Source organism: Capricornis sumatraensis, chromosome 7 (genome assembly GCF_032405125.1).
Source record: "Capricornis sumatraensis isolate serow.1 chromosome 7, serow.2, whole genome shotgun sequence".
NCBI lineage: Eukaryota > Metazoa > Chordata > Mammalia > Artiodactyla > Bovidae > Capricornis > Capricornis sumatraensis.
The window spans coordinates 21,799,207-21,817,088 of NC_091075.1; the positions used below are offsets into that span (position 1 = coordinate 21,799,207).

The following is a 17,882-nucleotide window of genomic DNA, read 5'->3' on the forward strand; positions in this document are numbered from 1 at the left end:
TGTTAGCAGATGACATGATACTGTAATAGAAAACCCTAAAGACACCGTCAGAAAACTACCAGAGCTCATGAATTTGGTAAAGTTGCAGGTACAAAATTAATACATAAAAATCTATTACATTTCTGTACACTAACAATGAACTATCAAAATTAAGGAAACAATCCCATTTACCACTGAATCAAAAAGAACAAAATAATAAATAAGGAATAAACCTACCTAAGGAGGTAAAGGACTTCCCTGGTGGCTCAGACAGTAAAGCATCTGCCTACAATGTGGGAGACCCAGGTTCAATCCCTGGGTCAGGAAGATCTCCTGGAGAAGGAAATGGCAACCCACTCCAGTATTCTTGCCTGGAAAAATCCCATGGATGAAGGAGCCTGGTAGGCTACAGTCCAGGGGGTTGCAAAGAGTCTGACACAACTGAGCGACTTCACTTTCACTTTTCACTTTCTTTCTAGGAGGTAAAAGACCTGTACTTGAAAAACTATAAGACACTGATGAAAGAAATTGAAGATGTCACAAACAGATGAAAAGATATTTCTTGGATTGAAAGAATTAACATTGTTAAAATGATCGTACTTCCCAAGGCAACCTACAGATTCAATTCCTATCAAAATACCAATGGCATTTTTCACAGAACTAGAACAAATAATTTAAAAATTTGTATAGAAACACAAAAGACCCCAAATAGTGAAAATAATCTTAGAAAAGAAAAACAGAGTAGGAGGAATCATGCTCCCTGACTTCAGATTATACTGCAATGCTACAGTAATCAAACCTGGTACTGGCACAAAAGCAGACACATAGATCAATGGAACAGAATAGAGAACCCAGAAATATACCCAGGCACCTGTAGTCAATTAACCTACTACAAAAGTGACAAAAATAGAGACAATTTCTTCAATAAATGGTACCGAGAAAACTGAATAGCTACATGTTTAAAAAAAAAATCAGAACATTCTCTAACACCATATACCAAAAAAAGTCAAGTCTACCATTTCAGACTCTTAGGTACCATGACAGAGTCAGTCTCCTGGTAGTTTAATGGACACAGGAAAATAACTGTCACGTTACCAGGTTTGGATTTTTGCTTGCTTGATCAGCGTTATCACTAACACATTTAGATAGCCCTTTCAGAGAATTCACTCTACTGAAAGATAGTTTTTGTCAGTAACATTGCTAAATAAATTTTGACCTTAGTTTGGAAATGGAATATTATTTTTTAAGTCATTTTCATACCAACTGATTTCTGATTTTTGGATATCTAAATTTAATGTGCATTGTATGTACACGTTCTTGGGAAGAAATGATAATAGAAATTTTCAGAGTTGTTCTGCAGTTATCCTCAATTCTTGTCCATTGTCCATAAACAATGTTCTGTGAATTTGAAATCCTACTCACACAGGAAAATACCAATATCAATGATACTAAAGAAGATTTAAATTATACAGAGTGAAGTAAGCCAGAAAGAAAAACACCAATACAGTATACTAACGCATATATATGGAATTTAGAAAGATGGTAATGATAACTCTGTATGCGAGACAGTAAAAGAGACACAGATGTATAGAACAGTCTTTTGGACTCTGTGGGAGAAGGCGAGGGTGGGATGATTTGGAAGAATGGCATTGAAACATGTATAATATTATATAAGAAACTAATCGCCAGTCCAGGTTCGATGCAGAATACAGGATACTCAGGGCTGGTGCACTGGGATGACCCAGAGGGATGATACAGGGAGGGAGGTGGGAGGGGGATTCAGGATGGGGAACATGTTTGCACCCATGGCAGATTCATGTTGATGTATGGCAGAACCAATACAATATTGTAAAATAATTAGCCTCCAATTAAAATAAATAAATTTTTTTAAAAAGAGGGAGGAGATATATGTATATGTATAGCTGATTCACTTTATTCTACATTGGAAGCTAACACAACATTGTAAACCAATTATACTCCAATAAAAAATCAATTTTCAGCCTTTTTATCTGTGGGAAAAAAATAAAGTTAAATTTTATTATTTTAAAAAAAAAGAAGTTTTAATTTTATGCCTCTAAGTAGAAATTGTTCAAGTGAATAGTGAAATTGTGTATAAAACTGTCTAATAAAAGAAAAACTAGATTCTGAATTTTTTAGTATTATAATTATTTTCTTCATAAAGCAAAGTTGTATAATTTGTCCTAAGTATGATTTACTAATCTCCTAAATTTAATTTGTAGATGAACATGCTTGCAACATATTAAAGTTCTTTGATGATACACTCAAATTTCAGAAAGTTATGAACTTGTCAGTGACTCCTGTTTCCTTCTTTTCTTACCATTTCATAAGGCAATCAGTCTTTTCTTTGAAGAAACTCCTGACAAATGATGCATTTGATTGGAACCAAGGCCAAGGTCATATCTTTCTTTCATCAATCAGTTCTTCATAGAGAATACTTTGGTCAAATTCTTTCCTTCATCAGTCAGGCACACCTTCCATTCAGACAAACCTCTTTTAGAAATACCCCATTCAGCACTGAATGACTGAAAGCAGAACTAGAGTAATCAAGAGTTCTTTATTTTATCTTCATAAATGTACAGCTTCATGTGAAGCCTGAGAAAAACACCTATAGAATCTAATGAAATCTGATGAAAAAGAAGATAGAAGCATTGATTGTATGACTTGCTGATTTTAAAACTAATCTTTCTGAAGCAGTTTTAATTTCAGAATATTTAAGTACATTTAATTTCTAATACTAAAAAGTTAAAATTCCTAATTATTTTTCATTAAGTGCAATAAACTCATAAAACTTAGCAACTTCCATTTCTATTTAAAAGCTAATAGTGAGAGAACAAGTGCTTTACTCTTACTACTAAAGAATTTATAGCATACATAGTCACAGAAACCCAAGGGATGAGGGCTGACATTCAAACTCCAGAAACAATTGAGAACAGTTTTTTTTTTTTTTTCGGAATAAGGCTTGTCTGTTATGTGATTCATAGGCTTTATTCTCTCCTGCCTGGAAAGTCTAAATTGGAAATTATGTATGTGGAATCCCACTATGAAATTGAGGAAAGAGAAAATAAGCAAATGAGGTAATAGTTAGACTCGATCTTGGAAGCATATTAAGCATATAAGTAAAAATTTTTTGAATCCCCATATTTTAAATCAAGTGAGTTTTGAAAGTTCTTAAATTTTCAAATTATGTTAAATAAGTTTTCAACAGTGACTACTAGTGTTCAACAAGTTTATGTTGAATTGAGATGTATTGTGTTGCCTTTTGTGAAGGGTAGAGGATCCTCCTGCCTACCAAATAACATGAATAATAATTGTGAATGGCCCTTAGTCTGAATTGGGCTTCCCTCCTGGCTCAGCTAGTAAAGAATCCGCCTGCAATGTGGGAGACCTGGGTTTGATCCTAGGTTGGGAAGATCTCCTGGAGAAAGTGAAAGTGAAGTCGCTCAGTCATGTCTGACTCTTTGCGACTCTATGGACTGTAGCCTACCAGGCTCCTCTGTCGATGGGATTTTCCAGGCAAGAATACTGGAGTGGGTTGCCATTTCCTTCTCCAGGAGATCTTCCTGACCCAGGGACTGAACCCAGGTCTCCTGCATTGTAGGCAGAAGGGAAAGGCTACCCACTCCAAGATTTTGGCCTAGAGAATCCCATGGACTGTATAGTCCATGGGGTCACAAAGAGTCAGACACAACTGAGCGGTTTTTTTTTTAAGTCTGAATCAGTATTATGACATGTAACAAACATATACAGACAGGTTTGGTGGTCTGCAGTCTGATTTTACCCCCTTTACAATTAAAATACATTATCTAAGAAAGCATTATGTTGTTCTTCATTTCTGTGAATCTAATTTCTACCCAACCATTCATAAGTAACATAAATCATGTTAGGAAAGTTCAATACTGAGTCATAAAACAATTTCTCATATTACCAGAGCTTTAATTAATGCAATTTACAACAACAGTAATTATAGTTGAAAGATGAAATGTTCTTAAAAGAGCTGTTTATAGAACAGTCTTTTGGACTCTGTGGGAGAGAGAGAAGGTGGGATGATTTGGGAGAATGGCACTGAAACATGTATAATATCATATATGAAATGAATCACCAGTCCAGGTTCGATGCATGATACTGGATGCTTGGGGCTGGTGCACTGGGACAACCCAGAGAGATGGTACAGCGAGGGAGGAGGGAGGGGGGTTCAGGATGGGGAACACGTGTATACCTGTGGCGGATTCATGTTGATGTATGGCAAAATCAATACAATATTGTAAAGTAATTAACCTCCAATTAAACTAAGTTTATATTAAAAAAAGAAAAATACAAATAAATAAAAAACAGGACAAGATAAAAAAAATAATGATAAACAGTGCTCTCATAAGGAAAAGTCTACCTCATTTCTTTCCATCACATTTGAACTAGGAAGTTGTAGTGAAGGAAAAGATTAATGGTTTCCTATGTGTGCTTTCCCAGATGGCTCAATGGTAAAAAAAAAAAAAAAAAAAAAAACTGCCTGGTAGTGCAGGAGACACAAAAGACAAGAGTTTGATCCCTGAGTTGGGAAAATACCCTGGAGAAGGAAATGGCAACCCACTCCAGTATTCAGTTCAGTTCAGTTCAGTTGCTCAGTCGTGTCCGACTCCCTGCAACCCCATAAACCGCAGCATGCCAGGCCTCCCTGTCCATCACCAACTCCCAGAGTTTACCCAAACTCATGTCCATTGAGTCAGTGATGCCATCCAGCCATCTCATCCTCTGTCGTCCCCTTCTCCTCCTGCCTTCAATCTTTCCTAGCATCAGGGTCTTTTCAAATGAGTCAGCTCTTCGCATCAGGTGGCCAAAGTATTGGAGTTTCATCTTCAGCATCAGTCTTTCCAATGAACACCCAGGAATGATCTCCTTTAGGATGGACTGGTTGGATCTCCTTGCAGTCCAAGGGAGTCTCAAGACTCTTCTCCAGCACCACAGTTCAAAAGCATCAATTCTTCGGTGCTCAGCTCTCTTTATGGTCCAATTCTCACATCCATACATGACCACTGGAAAAACTATAGCCTTGACTAGATGGACCTTTGTTGGCAAAGTAGTATCTCTGCTTTTGAATATGCTGTCTAGGTTGGTCATAACTTTCCTTCCAAGGAGCAAGCATCTTTTAATTTCTTGGCTGCAGTCACCATCTGCAGTGATTTTGGAGCCCAAAAAAATAAAGTCTGACACTGTTTCCCCATCTATTTGCCATGAAGTGACAGGACCAGATGCCATGATCTTAGTTTTCTGAATATTGAGCTTTAAGCCAACCTTTTCACTCTCCTCTTTCACTTTCATCAAGAGGCTCTTTAGTTGTTCACTTTCTGCCATAAGGGTGGTGTCATCTGCATATCTGAGGTTATTGATATTTCTCCCAGCAATCTTGATTCCAGCTTGTGCTTCTTCCAGCCCAATGTTTCTCATGTATTCAGCATATAAGTTAAATAAGGAGGGTGACGATATACAGCCTTGACATATTCCTTTTCCTATTTGGAGCCACGCTGTTGTTCCATGTCCAGTCCTAACTGTTGCTTCCTGACCTGCATACAGGTTTCTCAAGAGGGAGATCAGGTGGTCTGGTATTCCCAACTCTTTCAGAATTTTCCACAGTTTATTTTGATCCACACAGTCAAAGGCTTTGGCATAGTCAATAAAGCAGAAAAGATGTTTTCTGAATGTTTTTCTTGCTTTTTCCATGATCAGCGGATGTTGGCAATTTGATCTCTGATTCCTCTGCCTTTTCTAAAACCAGCTTGAACATCTACAAGTTCACACTTCACATATTGCTGAAGCCTGGTTTGGAGAATTTTGCACATTACTTTGCTAGTGTGTGAGATGGGTGCAATTGTGTGATAGTTTGAGCATTCTTTGGCATTGCCTTTCTTTGGGATTGTAATGAAAACTGACCTTTTCCAGTCCTGTGGCCGCTGCTGCATTTTCCAAATTTGCTGGCATATTGAGTGCAGCACTTTCACAGCATCCTCTTTTAGGATTTGAAATAGTTCAACTGAAATTCCATCACCTCCACTAGCTTTGTTCATAGTGATGCTTCCTAAGGCCCACTTGACTTCACATTCAAGGATGTCTGGCTCTAGGTCATGAAGATCTCTTTTGTAAAGTTCTTCTAAGTATTCTTGCCACCTCTTCTTAATATCTTCTGCTTCTGTTAGGTCCCTACCATTTCTGTCCTTTAATGAGCCTATCTTTGCATGAAATGTTTCCTTGCTACCTCTAATTTTCTTGAAGAGATCTCTAGTCTTTCCCAGACAACAACAATATGTGTGACAAATAAAAAGGTAAACATCAGTGATAGGAAATAGGTACACAGTACACTGCTAAAATGAGATACAGTTTTAGATATCTCATATTTCTATATTTCTCCCATATGCTATAGTGATTGATATAAAAAATGAAGATATTCTGTACTGGCTATAGTTTGTCTCTCTATAATAGTCTCAGTATTTGTATTGTTTGTTCATTTTTTTCAGTCAAGAGAATCCATTCCGTTAAATGACCTAAAGTCGGAGGTATCACCCCGGATTTCAGCAGAGGACCTGATTGACTTGTGTGAGCTGACAGTGACTGGCCACTTCAAAACACCCCCCAAGAAGACAAAGTCCAGTAAACCAAAGCTCTTGGTAGTTGACATCCGGAATAGTGAAGAGTATCCTTTACACGTTTGGTTTTAAAGGGTGGTCCTGCTTTATTCACATTTGCATCCTTTTCATTTAAAGGGCATGTGGTAAAAACAATGAACATGTTTGGGATTCCTTTGAATTCAGATAGCTAGATAATTCTCAAACTGGATGCCAGAACAGACTTGCGTAATATTAATATAGTGTTTCATAAGATAACATTACATACCAGAGACCTTCAAATACTTTCCAAACAATACCAGAATAGTGGGCTATTTTCTTGGTTTTTGTGTTTCTCTGGTGTATATTGGTGCTCCTGGGGGAATTTGAATCCTTCCTGGCGTAGATAAAACTTTGGCAGAGATGAAGAGTAAGTGTTTACCTGATCTGCCTCATAGCCTAGAGAGGAAAGTTCACCAGATCTCAACTCTGAACTTTTGTTTATTATAATTTTCAAAATATTAGCTTATAGGGAACATGTTAAAGTACTTTCCACTGATATTTTACTATTAAATGTACCATAACTTCTCATGGTTTTGCTTGGCATTAAAATATGAAAAGTTACAAAGTAGTAATAGTTTAGTCTTTCTCCTTATATTTTCATCTCTATCAGATTTTTGTAAAGCATGCCTTGATTCTCTATACTTTTAAATCTAGGTGAATGATTTTCTGTTTTTGCTTTTTTTTTATTTTTTGAACCTCTTAAAATCTTTCTTGGAAACTCAATATATAAAATATAAATGAAGAAATTTTTTGCAATTGATTTTCTTTGTAAGTTAACATTTGTAGCATTTACTAACTATAAATAAGGGTTATATGTAGATGCTTAAAATTGACGTAGAAGTTTTCATGTGTATATTTTCAGTCACAATTTTTGAAATGAAATTTTAAAATGAAATTCAAGCCATAGATTTCCAGAACTCCTGAAGCAATCCTTAGAATCTTAGATTACTGAAAATACTTTGAGAGCCTTCTACTTCAAATGATACCTCACCATCTTTTCTGTGAAAAGTTTCTACTTGCCCTAGACTGTGAGACCCCAAGTTTGGGGAGAATATAAATGTTCATGTTTCTGGTGTTAGGGCTTTAGGGGTACTAAAAGTTCCTCAGCAGAGTAGAGTGGACTCCCAAAAGAAGCATTCAATTCCAATTGACTGGTCAGGGACCCCTGATGTACACGTTCTTCTTATCCATGATTTCAAACGTTTTAAGTACTTTTAGTTTCTTAATGTTATAGTTTATGTTTCTTTTGGTTGAGCCTTTAGTTATTGGAGAAGGAAATGGCAACCCACTCCAATATTCTTGCCTGGAAAATCCCATGGACGGAAGAACCTGGTATGCTACAGTCTTTGGGGTCGCAAAGAGTTGGACACAACTGAGAGACATTTACTTTATTTTACTTTTAGTTATTGACTCATAAAACCATCCAAAAAGCATAATTTTACAGTGATCTATCCTAATGTTAAGGACTATTACTAAAATAATTAAAACAGTTTATGTATACACCACACTCCTGATATTTCCTTTCAAGCTACTTAATTAACCACTTGAAATTTTTAAATACACACAGTATAAAAGGAACATTCAATCCAAGTTTTCCAAAGCTTGTAGTCTGACTTTAATTTTTATTAAAACTCTCCTTTATTTTCTGCAGAATAAATATAAATAGAATAGCAGAAAGCAGAGCAACTCACCTGAACATTGTTCTCTGATAAGTATAGTTGAGTTGCCCAATGTAGGAGTGTCTTTATGTCATCCTACCACCCTTGGTTCAAGGTTGGAACTAGGCAGAGACCTGGCTTCAGTGACTTTATCTCCTCTAATGTCCTCTCTTACTGTACTTGCTGGTTTCTTGCCGGTCCAAAATGGCCAAGCATATTTATCCATCAAGGCCTTTGCCCTTGCTCCTCCTGCCTAGAATATTTCTCCCCACATCTTTTATAGCCTGCCTCTTTACATCATTCAGCTCTGCTGAGATATCACCTTTTTTCAAAGGAGATAAAGTCACTGAAGCCAGAAGGTATGGTGCAGTCAGAAATCTCAACAGTGTGAGTTTAGAGTTACTAACATGCCTTTAATTACTCAACTACCTGTAATCACTATTCAAAAAAATCCACAATAAGAGATTTATGCTGTTGGTTAAAGACTTTTCGCTGTCCTATTGAAGATACATAAATGTACATGGGTGGCAGTATTATGCCTGACTAGTTTCTTTGAAATGAGAGACATTTAGAATGAATAATTTATTAAGATTCAATAGATTTAAGTGAATTGACTTCCAATAATAGCGATCATTAAGCTCTCACAGTGTGCCAAGTATGGCAGTAAAATAATACCTCTATTTTACTGATGAAGAAACTGAGACTTGAAAAGGCTGATCAACTTTCACAAGGGCACATAAACTAGCCTCATGTTCCAAGCTTTATTCTCCAAGCTTTATGCAGGTGCCTGTTTGGTCTTTTCATAAGACTGTTCAGCAAGCATAAACAAGATTGAGATATGTCACTTAATATAAATTAATGACTGAATGAGATGTGTGTTGATTCCAAATTATGTGTTCATACACTGTATGTCCGTACATACTCAGTCATGTCTGACTCTTTGTGACCCCGTAGATTATAGCCTATGAGGCTCCTCTGTCCATGCAATTTTTCCAGGCAAGAATACTGAAGTGGGTTGCCATTTCCTACTCCAGGGAATCTTCCTGAGCCAGGGATCAAACTCGCATCTCCTGTATTGGCAGGCAGACTCTTTACCACTGCACTGCCTGGGAAGTCCCATACATGGTATACGTTCCTTCAGATCTTACACACAAGCTGAACTATAAAGATTCCAGTGCCTCTGTGTGTAGGGGCCTTAATCCCAATTAAGTGCCTAAGACTAATAGTTATCTTTATACAGACACAGACACAGAATAAAAGAAAACTGAGTTGTTTTAAATATTGTAAAGAAAATTTGGAATGCTTTGAGAGAGGAAGCATGTTAGAAAGGTTCTTTCCTACTGTAGTAACTTAATTTATAAGATCTAATGCTTTCAAAGTATGTTTTATCAAAATTTTCCAAAACTGTCACTAAGATGCTGTAATTTTAAAACTAACAAAGCAAGCCTGTTCAAATCTTCATATTTTTTGAAGGAATCATTTTTGTAGACTAACTTAATTTTTCAGTTAAACTCTGGGATTAACATGACTTTTCCTATCTGTTTAAGAAATGAATAAATATTTAACACTAGTATATTTTTAAAATAGTTTTATTTCTCCAGTACCTACAAGTTACAGTCCTATACAGTACAGCAGGGAGGAAAAAAAAACCAAACCAGAAACTCTGTAACATCTTTTTCTTCCTCTAAGAAAGTTATTTTTTTAAGTATTGTGTATAATATTTAACTGTTTATAGTCTTGTGTCATTTTTATGCTTCCCAGGTGGCTCAGTGGTAACGAATCCACCTGCCAAAGCAGGAAACACAGGAGACACAAATTGAGTCCCTGGGTCAAGAAGATCTCCTGGTGTAGGAAATGGCAACCCACTCCAGTATGCCTGCCTGGAAAACTGCATGAACACACAAGACTGGCAGGCTGCAGTCCATGGAGTAGCAAAGAGTCAGAGATGACTGAGCACACATACAATCATTTTTTATCCTCTGTTTTGCTTTTAGGGATCAATTAAGCAGGAAAACTTAGCTAATACAGTTCTTTATATAGGTGATACATCTTTATATGGGCGAAAAATTTGTTTTCCTCATACATTTTACTCTCCTGAAAACAATTTCAGGAGAGTAAATGTCTAGAATTAAATTTCATGTCGTCTTTCTTCACCTATGTAAAATAATTAAAACGATCATTTATGAAAAGGAAGGAGGCAGTGTTATCCTTTAGCAAGATAAGTTACCAATGAATTCAAAGGACAGCCTTACCCCTCCCTAGAACTCTGCTATGCACATAGGGAAAGAAAAGTATCTTTTTCCTCTACTTTTCTAAGTTCTTTTCTATAGGGGCCCCTATGCTGCTGCTGCTGCTGCTGCTAAGTCGCTTCAGTCGTGTCTGACTCTGTGCGACCCCATGGACGGCAGCCCACCAGGCTCCCCCGTCCCTGGGATTCTCCAGGCAAGAACACTGGAGTGGGTTGCCATTTCCTTCTCCAATGCGTGAAAGTGAAATCGCTCAGTCGTGTCTGACTCTTAGCGACCCAGAAGACAAATTCACAACAGAAAAGTATACAGATTTTATTTAATAAAAGTTTTATATGACATGGGAGCCTTCATAAGGAACACCTGAAGAATTGACTAAACCTGAGTGTTTTTAAGCTAGGTCTGATGAAAAGTGGACAGCCATGGGAAAATGTGATAGAGCAAAAGGGGTTTGAGCTAAGCGTTGTAAACTTTTGTAGTAAACCAAGGAAAAGTTAGCAAGACCTGTCCATTCAGATTCCTCTTAGTGTTCCTCAGTCTTGAAGATAAGGATGTTCCTATCCTCTAAATATTAGTATAAGGAGCGTGCATGTGTGCTAAGTCACTTTGATAGTGTCCAACTGTATGCAACCCTATGGACTACAGCTCTCCAGGCTCCTCTATCTGTGATTCTCCAGGAAAGAGTGCTGGAGTGGGTTGCCATGCCCTCCTCCAGGGGATCTTCCCAGCCCAGGGATCAAACTTGCATCTCTTATGCCTCCTGTATTGGCAGACAGGTTCTTTACCACTAGCGCCATGTGCGAAGCCCAATATAAGCAGGGCTTCTCTCAATTGAAGGTTTTATGACCTGATGCATGGGAAGGTCAGAAAGTCCTTCCTGCACATGACATTTCCCCAATTCCTTCGGCTTAAAATATTCAGTATGTCAAGATGCCATCATTTGGGGTGGCGTGTCCTGAACCCCATCACCTGAAGTTCTGTTAAAGCTTTAGTCATTTAGCTTAAGATATAAACATTCCCAGTTAAAATAAAAATACCCTGCAAGAGATAATATTTTAATCTATTATCAGTTTTTGTGATTGTAGGTGAGGAGAAACATGTCAAAAATATGAGAGCTGTCTCTACCCTTGGAGGAGACCAAGAGAGGAGGGGAATTTAAACAAGGAAAGCTAGAGGACATGAAGACAGACTTCATACACTTGGAATAGAGATATAATCCCAGCTTTAGAATATGAAGGAACCTTAGAGATAATCTAAGCCATATTCTTAATAGTAAAGCTAAATGGCTTATATCAGGGAGGCTAAACAGCTAAGTTTTTGTTGAAATCTGATTTTATATTTGTTTTTATAAGAAGGAAACATGAATTGTTAATCTAGGTAAAGGTTCAGGTCAGTTATTTTTGTCCTTCAGTACATAATGGAGATTTCAGAGCAAACCATAATTGAATATTTTAAAGAAGCAATAGAAAATGTTCCTCAGGTAGTACATAAATTTGATAAGTACTTAATAGTTTTAAAGATAATACACAAGTTAAACTGCTGTTTTCTTTAATATTTCTAAATATTTCATTTCAAATTTCCTAAATATTTCATTTCCAAATTTCAGAGTTCATATTTAGTGTCTTAGTCATATAATGTGGGTCCAACAGTTATCTATGAACAGAAATACTTTGAAGGTCTGTTCTCATTTGCTTGAAGTCAAGGTTGGTTTTGAAGCTTTATTTTTAAAACTGTTAACTTTTTTAAATATCAGAAGCTATAAGAAAAACCTCAAGCTTACATTTTTTAATTTAAAAAGCACATAAATTCAGTTGTTTTCATTATTACACCATGTTATTCATCCTTAGTAAATGCTAGATTTTGCTCTTGTCTATGTGTCCTGAAGAATTAATTTCTAAAAAAGGCTTCAAAGTAATATTGAGATACTTGTGTTCAGAGCAAAGTGATAATAAAAAGGCTTAGTAAGATTCTTGTTTGGATCTAGATTTAAGATACTTGAATTACGGGTTCTATTCATGTATATTACTACAGCTGAATGGACCTTGTATAATGTGGGAGTATATGGTAGCCACTACTGAAGAAGGTCTCCACTGTCTGGATTAATAGTTTTGAGAAGTACATCAGTTGTTGTTCAGTTGCTCAGTGGTGTCCAACTCTTGCAACCCCATTGACTCTAGCCTGCCAGACTCCTCTGTGCATGGGATTTCCCAGGCAAGAATACTGGAATGGGTTGCCATTTCCATCTCCAGGGGATCTTCTTGACCCAGGGATCGAACCCACATCTCCTGCATTACAGTCGGATTCTTTACCATTGAGCTACCGGAGCAGGAGAGCTCCTAGTTTCTCTGACACCTATCCATTGCCCCAGTTCGTGAGTTCCATCAACCTTATTTAAACAGCCAGTCAGTCCTGCCTGAGAACCTACTTTGCTTGGTTAAATCAGAGCCCCTGCCCATCAGGAACTCAGTCTTGTGGCTAAGGCAGACAAATGAGATAGATAATTGCCATATTGTGTGAAATGCTGTATGTCTGAGCCATACTCAGAAAGCCTTGGGAATATAAGGATGGTCATCTAAGCCAGATAATGCCTGAAATGGGTCTTAAAAGACAAGTGGAAAACACCTGAACAATGAAGAGAAAGAGACACTTGAGCCTGAAAAAACACATAGTGCATGGGTACAAAGAATGTGAGGAAGACACGTTAAGGGAATTACAAGTACTCTGGATATACTTGGCTGGAATATATGAGGTTAGAAAGTGAGACTAAACTAGGCAAAGGCAACTTACAGAGAATGTTGTATAATGTGCTAGGAAGTCCGCGTTTTATTCCATAGGCTGTGAGAAAGTGTTAAAGAATTTTAATCAATTAAGTGGCATGCTCAGATTTGTCTTTCAGTGAGAAAAGGAATGACTGTGGAAGGAATGGTGCAGACGAGACTGGAAGGATGGAATCACCCAGAGATTTGATGTACTTAAATATTCCTTCATATTTGCAGTTATAGAGTGAGGTCTCTAGCTTTGCCCGAAAATAAACTGGTTTTACTGGGCCCTCTGGGTTGGTATCTATGCTGGAGAAAATCCAGGGAAGTGACTCCTGTTGCTGTTTCTTTTTCCTCATACTGTATTTTGACAAAAGATAATTACGTGTCATGACACTTACAAGTATTGATAGGTAGTGATGCCACAAGCTAGGAAGGCCAGGAGGCATTTAATGTATTTGCCCCTGACACTAGTTGCTCTAGGTTTGGCACAATTCTGAAATCTGTTTACTCAGCAAATATGTTAGATGTATTCTAGACACTAAATTAAGCATTGTAAGAGTTTCATAGATGAGATAAATGTAGATACTTTATATAAATTATTTAAAGTCTTGATGAAAGTCAGGTACATTAGTATATGTTAATGGTTTTAGTCTCTTAAGTCATGTCTGACTCTTGCGGTCCTCTGGACTGTAGCCTCCTAGGCTCCTCTGTCCATGGGATTTCCCAGGCAAGAATATTGGAGTGGATTGCCATTCACTTATCTAGGGGATCTTCCCAACTCAGGGATCGAACCCATGTCTCCTGCATTGACAGGCAGATTCTTTACCTTTGAGCCACCAGGAAAGCCACATTAGTATGTGTTATAAAAGGTCAGATGGCTGTCATGAGAGATGTACAGAGACTGTAGGAAGGGAAACTTTCATGGAGGAATTCTCAAAAGATAGATAATATTTGAACACTCAAAAATATAGAGAAAAGCTATTTAGGTAGGGAAAACTACAGGAACTAGGCAGAACATACACTGGAAACAGTATGTGATCCAGTTTGTTTGGAATTGAAGTAGTTTGGTTCTGTTCGTAAGGGCTGAACTGAGAAATTTGGACTTTGTCCTGTAGGCAGCCGTGGACGTTTTCTCAGGATGGATGTGGTAATCAGAACTTCGTTTTAAATGTTTTAATATAACAATATTGTGAATAAAATGGATTTCCAAAGGAAAAGAGAATTGGAGAAAACAAACAGCTATTGCTATAGTCTAAGCTCAAAGTAATGAGTGTCTGAAATAGGCAAGTGGTAATGGGATACAGATAGGACAGTGGGATTTATGAGTACAGTACAGTTGAATGTTGCCACTAATGAGATGACAAAAATGAGGTTTTAGAGTGACTTGGAGATGGTGATTCTATTCAAAGAAAGCAGCAATAGATTTAGCAAAGAAAAATGATGATATCTCAAAGGTATAATTTTTATATCAGTTAATACAGTTTAGTTATATAATAGGAAGCTTTTGACTTTTGATATACTAAAGGTATAGCCTTTACTTTGAGCTCTTTAACACTAACTATAATTTGCAAACTATAACATAGCAAACATAACTATAACATAGCAAACAAGCCAACATATAACTGAGCACACCTTCTTGGTCTGGTAAGAGACAAATATGCTTTGTGTATAGAAGTGTGATGTCACCAAGTGAGAAATGCTGTGCACTTTTAGAATTTAGAAAACATGAGATTACTTCTGTATTGAATTTTGAACCATCAATTATTTAAAGGAATTTTAAAATCTTTTAGTAAATAATTTTTCTGGAATATGAAAATTTGCCTATGTAGCTTACCTATATCGTGTATCCATATTATTCTTAGAACTGGTATTTTTTCTGCATTCTTCGTTAAAGTGTGATGCATCTTCTTGAACCGTCACATAGACTGACTTGTGACTGTAAGAAAGTCTTCGCGTCTTAGAAATGTACAAGATAATGCACATCATCCATACCTGTTAATATTGTTCTAATAACCCAACTCCTTCATCATGCACAAAAATATTTAAGGTGCAGACACACCTGAGGCAGTGAGTGCTATAGCAATCAGAGGCTTTTGTGTTTTTATAGCTACTACTATTCCATAGAAGAGATTTCATTGCAATTTCTATCAACTTCTTTAATCATGTCTTATATCTTTTAGTTCCTTCAAATTAATCATTAAAAATCCTAATAGCAAAATGTCTTATAAACACTGAAAAGATAATAGCTAGTGTTTATATGTGGCATTGTTTTTATTGTGTTTTTTTTTGCCAAAACCAATCTTAAAATTGTGGTGGACATTGTTATAAGTACACTATCAAGATGTATATATGATTGAGGCTAATTAACACATAAATACTTGGGCTTCTATAGCCTTGGTCTCTAAACTAGATACGTGAAGCTGAAGCTTTTTAAGGTTATAGTTTGTAAAACAGTATAATGTCCGTCTGTTGGGTAGTACACCCACTATAGAACCTCTTTAAGTGTAGGTGGATTCTTTACCACCTGAGCCCCCAAGGGAAGCCCAAATGCAAAAGGCAAATGCAATGAATCCAAATTTTTGTCTAGAATATGAGGAAAGCAATGAAGTAACAGTCACAATTCTAAAAAATATATTGTTGGATGTTCATCTCTCAGTTCAGTTCAGTCGCTCAGTCGTGTCCAACTCTTTGCAACCCCATGGACTGCAGCAAGCCAGGTTTCCCTGTCCATCACCAACTCCCAGAGCTTGCTCAAACTCATGTCCATGGAGTCGATGAGGCCATCCAACCATCTCATCCTCTGTTGTCGCCTTTTCCTCCTACCTTCAATGTTTCCCAGCATCAGGGTCTTTTCCAATGACTCAGCTAAAGAACTTATACATATTTGTCCTCTACTTCAGTTCAATGAAATAAAACTTAAGTCCTTTGAACATGGAGAAAGTGCATATTGCAGTGTATTCTTATATCATTTTGCTCTCCTTGCCATGTTGTGCCCAGGATTAATCAGAGTCACTATATGTCAGAAATCGTCTTCTGTTTCACTGTACTTAATTTGTCCTATTAACACAAAATATACAGAATCTGTACTTTGTTCATTTTTCAAACACCTAATACTTTATTATGATTATGAAAGACTGAAGATTAAAAAAAACTTTGGCTACCTGCCTTTACAATAGTCTGACAGCCTCTCATGTGTTTAGAAATTGCCTGAAAAAGTTCTACTTCATCATATGTTTGCTTCATATGAGAATTTCTGTTGTAGGCAGTGAAATGTAAATAATTACCAAGGAAACAAGATCTTTAAATAATCAAAACTGTCGACAGTGTCCAACTTACTTAAGAAGAGAATGTTCATTGTAAATGTATTAATATGTAACTAGACCAGTCTCATTCTCCTCTGCTGTTTGCCGGTCACACAGTTAATAGCTATTTAGAGGTTTGACCATTCTGTCTACAAGTATCCGTGTTTACCCAATCTTATTTGCACTATAAGTTTTATGACAAGAGTGTTTTTGGATGAGTGCTTTTATATGTTTTCCAGGATTTTTTTGATTGAACTAAACTAAAAATGGGGCAAGTGTGGTTTAAGATTTTTTTTCTTTTGTGTTTTATTGTCCAAAGTGTTAAAATAGCTTTAAAAAGGTTTGAAATAGTTTTGTATTTTGGATTCTAACTTTTCTCTTACCCAAAGGACTCTGTTGCCATCATACTTTGTCAGCATTTTAACATTTAATCTTGTGAACTTTTTTTAAACATCAGACCATAAAACACAAAAGCAAATTCTAGAATGATAAATTTATGACATACTTGTAGTGACTAAAAGGCAATTTGGACTAAAATCTTCTTTAAAAGCACATAATAAATTGGTGATATTGAACCCAGAAACTCATCTAGATGCTTGTATATGATTTTAGATACAGATATTACATACTGGGTATTTAGATACAGGTGGGTACTTTTTAAAAACCAAATATTTATAGAATTTATCTTGTAAAATAAATAATTTTATTTAATTCTTTAATGTGTGGCTGAATAAATTATGTATAGAGAAGGCACTCCAATAAGTTTAACACAGTCTTAGCATTGTATCTTACCTTTGATTTTGAAGAGAGAGAGTCTAATTGGCTCAGCCTGTGTCAGATATCCACCTTCACCCTCCCCCTCCCTACTATCCTGTCAGTCTTGATTGTGGCAGGGTCACCTGACTCAAACATGATTGCCTACGCACATCCTTTCATCAGGGTCAGTAGTTGAGGTCCTTTCAAACAAGAAAGCAGGGTTTGGGCAGGCAATGCAAACATGTCTGCTAGAGCATCTAACTAGTATAGATTTGTATTGTTTTTGCTACTGAAAAAAACACTAAAAAGGAAAAATGTCCATGGTTGACACTGGCCATTTGATAAACACAGAAACTCTCTCTGGCAGTTGATTTAGGCTGGCAGATATAGATTGCTTTGCTGAAAATAGTTGAGTTTGTCATGTTCACAGTTTGAGAAAAATCAGGAGTTTTTAAGGTATGTCCTTATTAAAGATTAAAGTGCTATTGTAGTAATTATATGCTGA

The 17,882-nt window shown here is 36.6% G+C and overlaps 1 protein-coding gene across 3 annotated transcripts in view; it reads left to right on the forward strand.

The window, feature by feature from the left end:
- TBCK (TBC1 domain containing kinase) overlaps positions 1 to 17,882 on the forward strand; it is a 202,038-nt gene that overhangs the window by 150,754 nt on the left and 33,402 nt on the right. For all 3 annotated transcript variants that reach the window (XM_068975131.1, XM_068975132.1, XM_068975133.1), the window contains one exon: positions 6,504 to 6,679. In XM_068975131.1, coding sequence (XP_068831232.1) covers positions 6,504 to 6,679 — 176 coding nt within the window. The remainder of the gene's footprint in view (positions 1 to 6,503; positions 6,680 to 17,882) is intronic.